The 11,386-nt window shown below is 34.0% G+C and overlaps 1 protein-coding gene across 1 annotated transcript; it reads right to left on the bottom strand.

Annotated features, from left to right (window-relative positions):
- Window positions 1–9,196: 9,196 nt before the first annotated feature.
- LOC118749744 lies at window positions 9,197–9,882 on the bottom strand. Its single transcript, XM_036484524.1, has 2 exons — window positions 9,360–9,882; window positions 9,197–9,259 (listed from the first exon to the last, which is right to left on the bottom strand). The coding sequence occupies exons 1-2, from the start codon at window positions 9,822–9,824 to the stop codon at window positions 9,197–9,199; spliced, it is 528 nt and encodes a 175-aa protein (XP_036340417.1). The 5' UTR covers window positions 9,825–9,882.
- Window positions 9,883–11,386: the final 1,504 nt, after the last annotated feature.

Here is an 11,386-nt window from a genome sequence, read left to right as displayed (position 1 = left end):
TCTAAATTTAAGATATTTCAGAATACACAGTTTATTTATTTCATTATCAAATATCCAAAAATAGCTAAGATTTGTAATAACGTAAAGTTACTGCCCGTTATCCAAAATGGAAGAATTATTTCTTTGGAAACAAATGTTACAGCTGAATGCAACGGAGAATACATCCCCCTTTATAACTGTAGAGAAGCCATAAAAGCAAACTTCTGCCGACCCTTGAAAGAAAGTCCCTGTGTACGACAACTACTTAACCAACATTCCGCAAAATGCAAATCCAAATCTGCCGATCACGTGCCCGACGACGGCATAATTTTAATTAATGACCAGCCCGCGATAATACAAAACGAAAATTTGACAAGATTGACTAGAGGAACTTTTTTGATAATATTCAAAGGCGATATTACAATAAACACCACCACTTATAACAACTGGAATGAAGTAATGCGTTCACATCCCGAAGCGGTACCCACACAGCACGTTAACTTCACCGAACATATCGAGTTATTATCACTTCCACACCTACAAAGAATTAATATGAAAAACCTTAAGCACATAGCACACCTACGGAATCTTATTGATACTCGCTCAATACAATCAGGAAGCGCCTTGCTCTTAATCCTATTAGCCATAGCTACAAGCATTACAATATTTCTGAGGAGACGGCAAAGAAATATGGTAGTACTGAAGAATATCATAAAGGAAACCGCGGACGCTTTCACTTCAAGAGGGGGAGTAGTTAACACAGGTAACCACTCATCCGGCCAAAACACCGCTTCGACCGAATTTGCTGGCGGCGCGTCTATAGCTTTGCACGTAACAACAAGCAAAAGTTCAATACCGCTTTAATAACGCATCCGGCCAAAACACCGCTCCCACCGAATTTGCTGACGGCGCGTCTATAGCTTTGCACGTAACAACAAGCAAAAGTTCAATACTGCTTTAATAACTCATACGGCCATTCTGCTGACGAGACACTTATAGTCTTGCGCGTGGCAACAACAAAACAAATGCAAGACAATAAGCGGAATTGGCCCAGCAATTGCAAGTGCAGAAGTCACGCGGCTAATAACGTGCAGTAACTGAAATTAGGGCAAGAGTGTAGGTATTTAGACGCTAGCGTCGCTTTTATGTAGTCAGTTATTTCAACTCATCCGCTGAGACCGGCTGCCCTTGGTAATCCAAGGGAAATAAAGAATCTTAATCAAAACTAAGTGGTTAAATCTTACTTACATATTTACAAGCTGTCAAAATTTTGCGTAGTCCCATGAGCTAGGTAAAAACTATGGCATTCGTATTCACAACGAGAAATCTCAAAATTTTTGTTTGGTCTTTCCAAATTTTCTCGTTTTTATCAGTTGGCAAAGGCCCTCCATGTTGAAAAAACTTTTTATTATGGCGAGAAAAATTTACATTTCTGCTGTGCCAATTCGTAACTTTTTACTGCTGGAAATTTTTGACAGTTGCTCTGGTGCAAAAGAAGCTGAGCAATTAAAATCAGAAATTATACAAAAAAACCTTGTCTTTACTAACATTTATTCTTCTAGAACTAAAAGACATGCATTTATTAGACGCCTTAGTAATAAAATTAGAACAAAAAAACTCTTCAAAACCGTCAGGCCGGGTTGAAAATTTTCATTCACTTCATAGTTAACAAAAATTTACCATCCGTAGTACTTTTCTATAAATTCGCAAATGCCGTTTGCACAAAAAAGGTTATGAAATGCGTTTTATTTAAATCGTTTAGAAAATGAGTCATTTATGTATACCTTTTTATGTGGAATTATTCAATAAATTTCGTTTTACACTATACTTTTTGAAACTATTTGGAGTTAATTATTTTTTGTATTTTAAAAGCAACCCTGCGTGGTTGGAAGGCGTGTGTACCAATAATTTCATCCCTAGCATATTCATCCCCGAGGAAGGCAGTCACCAAATTTACCGAAGGTTGTTTACTGGTTATATTGTGACTCGGAGCGCTCGCTCGTCGCTCACTCGTCTTTCCTAGCAGAGTGAGTATGCAGACAGCTACTGGCCTCGCACTGCGAGCGAGGCAACTCACAACAGCCTCGCTCGTTTAATAGGAGCGCGAGCAAACAAGCAGCGCTCGCTCGTTTGGCGAGCGAGCCAAACTTCTTGTGCCTCGCCTCATTGCTGCTACGAGTACGAGCTGCGAGCGCCTCGTTGTATGCGAGGCATTGAGTAGGAGTTTGCTCGCTCGCTCGCTCGAACTCCGAGTTTTTGCCCACCCTGTGAATGACCAAAACAAACGACGAAAATAGTTAGTGATGCCAAATAAATGCATAATTCCCTCAGTTCACTCAGCAAATGATTTCTGTTTTCCAGCTTTGTTTTTGTCACAGTCACGGATGTATAATCAACGAAAACTTTCGTGGCTCAAAATGACGAACAATTTCGTAAGATGTACGCAAGTCCTCGTTATATTTACGCAGATTTTATTTTCAGTGAAGAAGTATAGTATAGAGCCTTTTCTTAAATAAGCACGCATTCAATTTTATGTTTAAATAGCAATTTGTTTTGCACTAATTTACTTTTTGAGGCAAATTGTGCTTTAAAATACCAATAACGACTTTTTTTGAAATATTTTAGCAGCTGCCCCATAAATGTCAAATTTTTTAAAAACATAGTTAACATAAACTAGTAAAACTAAAACACAACTAGATTAATAAAAACAAATTAACTGCGTATAACGATTTATTTTATTGTACAGATTTATCCATATGTACATACATCTCTTTACACATACATACATATCGTCACTAGATACGAATAAAGACGCGAGCTCAAAAGTTGATAGCGAAAGAAGAGGCGTAAAAAAATTTCGGCGAAGAAATACTCTTAACATAGGTGACGGCAAATAAAGCCGCGTTAACCTCTTTGACAGCGAAGAAAGACCCATAAACTTATGTCCGCGGTCAACTATATTTTCGAGTGCAACAGTATTCCCCAGAACTCCCCAAAGAGTTTTTCCGAGCTCTTTATTCGTGTCTAGTGCCGATATTATTATTATTACGTCGAAGATACCCGCGCTGCGAACTAAGAAGATATATTGTGCTAAATCAGAATTGTAATCACTCCAACTTTACGCTATTTAAAAAGCTCAGCACTTTGAATGAGGCCATGTTCCATGTTAGATGGAGAAGGCAATCGTTCTCCAACGTGTATCAATCTACGATTGTGGACAGGCACATAGAATATACTCTGGGGTTTCTTTCACCAGCCGACAAACCCTACAGTCCGTATCTACAGAAAGCCTCATTTAATTAAAACCGTACGTTAACTTTCAGTGTGCTGTCAGGTTGTCAGCAAGAGTTCTAAGTTTAAGGTGTCTTTTGGAGTTCCTGCTGGAAAGAGTTATACATATCTTTGATTGTCTTATTCCCTTTGACTTCCGCCAGCAGGCAGCAATTTGAGATTATTCCCAGCTAGCTCCTAAGTAGGTCTGCAGTGTATCCTTTAGATGTACCACAGAAAGGCTAGGGACTATGCAAACGCGTTTGGGCTTCACGCCTTGCGAGACAGTCAGCCCTTTCGGTGCCTTCAAACCCTTCATGCGCGACGCTATTGTGGGCTCGCAGGTGGTTCAAGAGTTTACAAGTCTTGTTGCCGTTTTAAAAGACTCTAAGGCCTTTAACGCCGCCTGAATGTCCGACATAATATTTATTCTGGCCTCATTTTCCTTCTAAGATGACATTCGCGAACACAGACTTCGATTGGGAAGACTTCCGCCTGAAATATGGTTGAGTACGAGCCCAATGGCAGACTTTTCTGGAATCTTGGTCCAAGTACGCCTTAAATTATATCGCTACCTAAAGGTGAAAAGGTGCCAAGTCCATTTTTTTTTCAAATTTTAGTTTTTGATGCAGAATGACAGGTAATACGAAACTACATAGATTTTTCTTCTCTCCTGAACAATTTCTAAAAATGCACTTGGCACCTTTTCATGCTTAGGTCACGATATATGGATGTCCGTATTGCATATTGGCAATAATAAGGTATACGTTTGTACTTAGGAATCAGGTATATTTACATGTTTGTGGCCGCCATTATACGAACGCACCGGTGAAACATTTGTGTAAAAAAGGTTGCTAAAATATTTGGAGATACGTACATATTTTCTATTTTTCGCAAATTACTATTACTCATTGTCCCGAAACCTACCAAAATCCAATCAAGCCTACCAACCTACCAAATGGAAAAAAACCTACCAGTTTTGGTAGGAAAAGCTCATGTTTGGCAACACTGGCTACAGCGCAAATGGACGACACGCCATTTCTTTAAATGAAATTAATTGCTGCTATATGTATGTATGTACATATGTAGGCATATACTAAATGTGAGCAAACAACATTTTGCTTGCATAGTCTTCTGTTCCCTTTTCACTGCAAGTTGAATTATTTTAGTATCTATTGCAAAATTTTATACAGACAAGACTAAAAAGTATAAAATAAATTTAAAAAAAAAAAACTTTTTAATGTACCACGCTTTTATAAATGGACTAAAATTAGAAATAATATTTCTCAGTCCCATAGAACTTGTTTTGATAACTTTTGATTTTGAAATTTTAGCAAAAGTCATTATAAACAATTTATGAGATTGAAAATGAATAGCGTGGGGCGCATGTAATAGGCCTGATTTGAAATTGAAGAGTAATATATGTTTGTATGTGGGCAGTGTTGGCAAAATGTTAATCTGATTAACGATTAAAATTAATTAATCGTTATCATCCGTACGATTAATGATTACATTTTTTTTAATCGTTAATCGTCGGTTGTGATTACGATTAATTAATTTTAATCAGTAATCGTTAATCCAATGAAAAAAAATCTGATTAAGAGGTCTAGTTTGTCCGAATTTGAAACCAAACACGGGTTATAGTTATTTTTTTTTGTGTTTCACGCTTATAAAAAACGCATAATATATAAAAAAATAATTATTATTATTATTAGTAATACATAAATTGGGAATTTTTATAACCCATCGCACATGTGCAGAGGGATACTAAAGCTTAGTTTGCTTAGCGTCTGTTCAAATAGATCTTAATGAAAATGCACACCAAATTGCTTAGATTTATGAGGAAAACCGACTTTGCCATACCCGATTAACTGGCCTTGTGTGCACAGTAAAATTTCAGCATAAATTAATTAACCACAAAACCTACTTAATCAAATTAAGGGTTAATGATTAAGAATTAATGTTTTTAATCGCGGTTACGATTAACTGTTTAATCGGATTAAAATTAATCATGATTAACTGTAATCGGATTGAGTTTAATCGAATTAACTAACTGATTAAAATATCAATCGATTAGTGCCAACACTGTATGTGGGTATATTAATAACGACCGCTTTAAATCGATCTCAAATTTGTACTTTCGCTGTAGAAATTTTAGGTCTATGTTATGTATGTAGTTTGAATATTGTCATTTAAATCTAATGCTTTGTATTGCATGCGCTCCACGTTTTTCCTTTTCAATCTCATAAATTGTTTATAATGACTTTTGCTAAAATTTCAAAATCAAAAGTTATCAAAACAAATTCTATGGGACTGAGAAATATTATTTTCTAATTTTAGTCCATTTATAAAAGCGTGGTACATTAAAAAGTTTTATTTTTTATTTTTTTATAGTTCAATCTTTAAAATCATCCGTACAAATCCAAGTTCAAAGGCAGTGTCACACGATTGGGTATTTGCCAAAATTTGGGCAAATCGTATCCCAATTGTGCGAACGCCCAAAATATTTTTCTTTATCGCAATCACGAAAATTAATTTGTTGAATTTATCAATATTGATTTTATAATAGAAAGCCATAAATTAAAATAACGTCTATAACAACAAGTAACATCCAAATTGTATATTTCTCTTTATTTTCTGAAAATTTCGATAAACAAGAGCATAATAACCAGGGAACGGATGTTATGGAAATTGCCTTTTTTTCTGCTAAAGAGATAGACTATATGCGATTAAGAATGTCCACGATTTAGCTTTCCCTGATCCATATATACACATTTGATGTTGCCTTTTATTGCCTTTTTTAAGATATTAGCCTTTTTTTTGCCTTTTTTAAGATATTTGCCTTTTTTTGCCTTTTCTACCTTTAAAAAAGTGATTATAGCATTTACAATTTTTTTTAAGATTAAAAAATATACACATTGCCCATGCGTCTTATAGAAGCGCAGAGACCTCTTTCCAAATTGGTGTTGGAAAAATTCAAATCCGTTTTCTCAGCTAACGTAGGCTTGGAGACAATAAGGGGTGTGGATAATATTGTAAAGGGCGAGGAAAATGCTCTTATTCCTGATAATATGAACGTTTCAAACGTTCCATATTTAATCAACTTACCATATACCATAGATACCATATTGTATAAATTTACGTCGAGCGCACATTTAGTACATTCAAGGCTTTTCTTCGCGAAAATCGAATGAAAATGCTGCCAGAAAACTTCAAAATGCATCTTGTGGTTCAATGTTACTACAACTATACAGATTAAAGTTTTATGAGTTAGAAACTAGAAAGGATAAAATAGTCAAAGATTCTAAGTACAAATTTTTCATATAATGAAACTAGTTCATAGTTTTTCTCTTTTTACTTGTAATATAAACATTTTTAAAATAAATGTATTTTTTGATTGTTCTTCGTATTTTTCGTCTTTTTTTAGTGCCTTTTTCTGCCTTTTTCGCTATTTTGTTTTGCCTTTGTTTGCCTTTTTTGCAACACCTAGTGCCTTTTCCTGTCTTTTTCACTATTTTATTTTGCCTTTTCCAGCCTATTTCGTTATTTTATTTTGCCTTTTTTATAAGTTTTTAGGTCCTAAAAATCCGTTCCCTGCTAATAACATTAAAAAACCAAATCGCAGTGTGGTAGTTTTTGCAAATCATATATATAAAAATTTAATATAGCAAGTTTTGAAACAGTAACTTTTACATAGCTATCTTTTTTTAGCTTTTTGCGTTCTCTCTTCCATGAAGATTGGTCTGCTTCTTTTTTACGACGCCTTCCACAAGGCACCGTAATTTCCACGTTTTCTTGCAGTTTTCTAAGTTCATCAGAAGATGGAGACTTTTGAAAGTGTATAAATACATACATAAGTATTATTGCGACTTTTGCAAAAGTAGTTAATATTTGATGGTATTTTTTTCCAGAATATAGAAAGATTTTGCACTGTATCACCTAAAAAAATCTCTACTTTTCCCTACGCCCAAACAAAAAGTTACCCACGAAATTCCCTACAATATTTTTGTTTCAGCAGCGTTAAAAAAAATTTCAAAATTAAAGCACATTTACATGAGGCGGCTTTATAAGCATTTCAACATCGCTTTCAACAAGATTTTTATGAAAACCTTATTACGGCACAATTAAAAAAATTAAATTAGTTACGAGGATTGAATAAAAATACGGTATTGTTTTAAATATGGGTGTTTCCAGCGAAAATTCTGCCACGTAACAAAATTAAAAGTCCTATATCTAACTTATTTATAGGCCGATTTGGCTGCAGAAACATTTTTGCCAAAATGGGTCTCGTTAGGTGACGCCAGGGTCGAGATATTTTGAGAACTCGTATTTATGCTTTGATTTGTTTCCCATTTGGCATGTTTAGTTGAATCGTAATAGGACATAGATTTGCAAAAAAAATTAAGCCGCTGGTGGCGCTTATGTCAAAACAAAAAGTACGCTCGACATAAAATGCATGTTTTCTTCCCATTAAAAACTCTTTCAAGAACAATATTAACAAAAATTTTTCAATGGAAATTTGAGTAACGTAATGCCAGGTAACGTCACGTTAGATAGTTCAGCTGATTAAACATAAAACAGAAAAGATTTCTACATTTAAAAACTTGGAAAATTAGCCTTAAACATTTCCAATATTACTACAAAAACTTTTATACAAATGAAGTATCTAAAACTGTTTTTAGGTTCGTGAAAAATCCTTCGACAAAAGGAGCAAAATATTAAACACAAAATGTTTGGATATGATCAGAATTAGTGTCAGAAGCAGCTGACAGATATAGTGAATACCAATAATCACTAATATGTTCAATATTTGAAAGAAGACAAAATCGGGCTGGTTTACTTTCCTGCAGAATTGGCCATATACGTTTTTAATTTAAAAATAGATTCTGCACATTTGTACGAGCCGCAGTCAACCCATTCATCTTACAAAAACGACAGAATCATGCAAATATTTATTCACATTTCAAAATCTCCCTACATTTTAAGATATATACAAAATATGCCCTTTTTCCCTACGTAAGCATTTTTCCAGCCAAAAATCCCAAGATGTAGGGAATTTTCCCTACATGTGGCATCATTGCATGGAACTATTTTAAATACTGGCATGTTACTCACCAAAAAATAAAAATCAAAAAAAATTTACATAGCGCACTTTGCAAGTGGACTATTCAAATTTGGAAACTTGGACTTACACGGGTTTTGTTAAAGAAGGAACTATATACGTTAAAACTTGGCAAAAATTGGTTCGGCTACAATTTTTTGACCACCGTATGTATTTTTTTATATCTTTAACTAGGCCTTCATATTGTATTTACATTACGGAAGTACATAACAAAGTTAAAAAAAAATATGCCTTTTTTAAAGCTCATTTTGCCTTTTTTGGGGGTGAGAACACCTACAAATTATGTTTTTTTTTGGAAAATCTGTGGTTTTCTTACAAACTATGAGATGGATACGTAAAAAAATAAAATTGGATACATTTTCATAAATTTTTTGGCAAGGGCGCACAGTGGTCTTGAAGCAACCATAGCTATGACTAAAATGCCAACCAAAACGGCTTACATAACTGTCTTTGTACATAATCATAGATCAAAATTTCGTTGAAAATAAAATTCCATCTGCTCCTATGCTTAAAATATTATAAAATGTTGATCTAGAACTTTCCAAATCCAGTTATATAATCGCGAAGGTCTATGGTAATATAATTATAACACTTTCTTATATAAGCATAAAATATTTTAACTTAGTTATTCAAGAGATAATATTACATAATTGCATATTTTAATAATTCTTATTGCATAAATTTTATAAATTTACAAAGTCAATATAAAATATTATTTTATATAAATTCATATGTGTTTTGATGAAAATTCAACGACAGTTTTTTTTTAATTGATTATATATTTAGGGTCGTCAATCGAATTAACTTTATAATTGAGCCAAAATCTTAAAAATACGCCATGAATGGATTCTCAAGCTTGCTCCGACCACATTCCGAAGCTGTCGTTGCCTAAAAAATGCAGACAATGTTCCAAATGATTTAGAAGCACGTGAATTTTTAATGTTTCCGACATTTCTGTGCTTCGGAAGGCTTTAGCGAGTTTACTTACATGATTTTTTAATTCTGACCCAACTGACAAAGCAGTCAACCCATTGGTGGAGTTTTTTTCACTCAATACATTTAAGGTATGTGCTCTCCCTTGTATAACTTTTGGATGGCTGGTTGCCCGAGCAGTGAGCCAGATATAACAAGAGCATGAAGTTGTTCTTGTTTCTTTTGTCGAATCTTCATAGTTAGGCATGTTTGGAAGAGGCCGCGTTGCATTTGGTATATCCTTATCTCGGTCACAGAGAACCCTACGACATGTACCACAAATGCCTAATGGGAACTTCGAATTGGTCAATCTAAAGTTTTCACTAACGTATTTTTTAATAAGACACTCCAATTTTCCGGTTATATTAAATTCTGAAGGTTTTGACGATCCGAATTTAATCTTTCTCCCACAAGGCGCGCACACTTTAAATCTGTTCTCTTCGTGATTACACTTATGTTGCGGATGACTTATAGAAGACATGATGTGCAATCAAATAGCTTACACCAGAAATATTATCATCGAGAAAAATACTATCTGTTTTTTTTTACTTTAATATACAAAACGATAACTTTAGAATACTCTGTTGAACAAGAAATACTAACAATTGCAGTTAAATTTTTTCCAAATTTTCATTTGACAATATTTTAGGCATAGGAGCAGATATGATTTTAATTCCAACTGCATAATGGTGTATGGGTGCCTTCCAAAACAGGTATGCAAGCAGTTTTGGTTGGCATTTTAGTCATACCTATCATTGTTTCAAGACCACTGTGGGCGGTAATTCATTTTCTCGAGACGGCGCACAGTGTAAGATTTAACCCATCTATCTGCTTTTAATTCTGTAATTCGAAAACTATTGAAGATAAATTAATAAAATTTTGCACAAGGTACGTTATAAGATAGGCGAAGCTTTTTACAAAAAATCGGTCATTTAGAGTTACTGCCACGCCACCCTATTATATAATTGCAATTTATAAAAATGCAAAAACTGAAATATTTAACTAACTACAAATGCTAAAATGCCTAAAATTGATATTTAGAATTTCCCTATAACAATGAATTATAAACTGGCAAAAATGGATTCAAAAATAATTTCTTTTTTTTTAATTATGTGCGTGGAAAATATCGATAAACAATCAAGTTGGGTCAACGAAATTCCGTTATAAGTTCAATATTTCTTGCTCTATTTACAAAAGTGGGATACTATTGGAAAGGTTGTGAATTAGGCTTTCTCTATTCAAAGCGGAAATACAAGAATTTGTCTCGGCCGAGATGAAATTCAAATAAATTACTCGAAGAAAATGAAATTCCTAGTAGGCCTGAAAAATGAAAATTTCATCAAAACCTGCACTTTCCAGCAGCTAAAATTGTGTTGTGTAAGTCAAAGAGGAGTGGTAAATAAACTGAGATACAAACTTTATCGAATAGTGGCGGATAACGAGTTTGCGGGTCTAATGAAATTAATGAATTACTAAAATCCCAAAAATGTATATTCATTAAAAAGAACATACCTAAAAAAATAAGACGAAAATGGTATTTTAGCAATTGTTGCATACATCACAAAACACCGACAAATTAAACATTGAGATTCAGTTTCAAATATACAATTTTAAATAATACTGCGCTCGGTAATCTTCCAAATCGAATCCTGTCCCGCCCTGCACTTTGGCTTAAATTTTATAATTGTTATTGTTTCGTCTTTAGCAGACATTTCTAAAAACATTTTTGACGTTGTTTTGAAATTTGGCGACATTAAATAATGTAATTAATATTTTCTAGAATATGGAAATAATACACTGTGCGGCGCGGCAACACTGCCTACATCCATTCGTACACACACACTATATGTATGTTTGTATGGATATATGTATGTAAGATGAAACAAATGGGCTTCGTTGATATACCCTGCAAAAATCGCGACTACTCTATGCATGCGTGTAAAGAGTACTTCCTAAGGACCAAAGAGTATTCCAAAATTAACCCCAATTCATATAAAAAATAAATAAAATAAAATAAAACTTTTTAATATACAACGCTTTTAT

This window comes from Rhagoletis pomonella, unplaced genomic scaffold (genome assembly GCF_013731165.1).
Source record: "Rhagoletis pomonella isolate Grant_MI unplaced genomic scaffold, Rhpom_1.0 Rhpom_scaffold_00040, whole genome shotgun sequence".
Lineage (NCBI taxonomy): Eukaryota > Metazoa > Arthropoda > Insecta > Diptera > Tephritidae > Rhagoletis > Rhagoletis pomonella.
Note: the sequence above shows the minus strand (reverse complement) of the source record. Positions and strands in the feature narration are given on the sequence as shown.

What these genes read in the sequence shown, in the direction of transcription:
- LOC118749744 (XM_036484524.1), bottom strand. Translation starts at nt 9,824, where the DNA reads ATGTCTTCTATAAGTCATCCGCAACATAAGTGTAATCACGAAGAGAAC. An exon ending in GGTCAGAATTAAAAAATCAT is followed by an intron (nt 9,260 to 9,359) that starts GTAAGTAAACTC and finishes TGCATTTTTTAG; the next exon opens with GCAACGACAGCTTCGGAATG.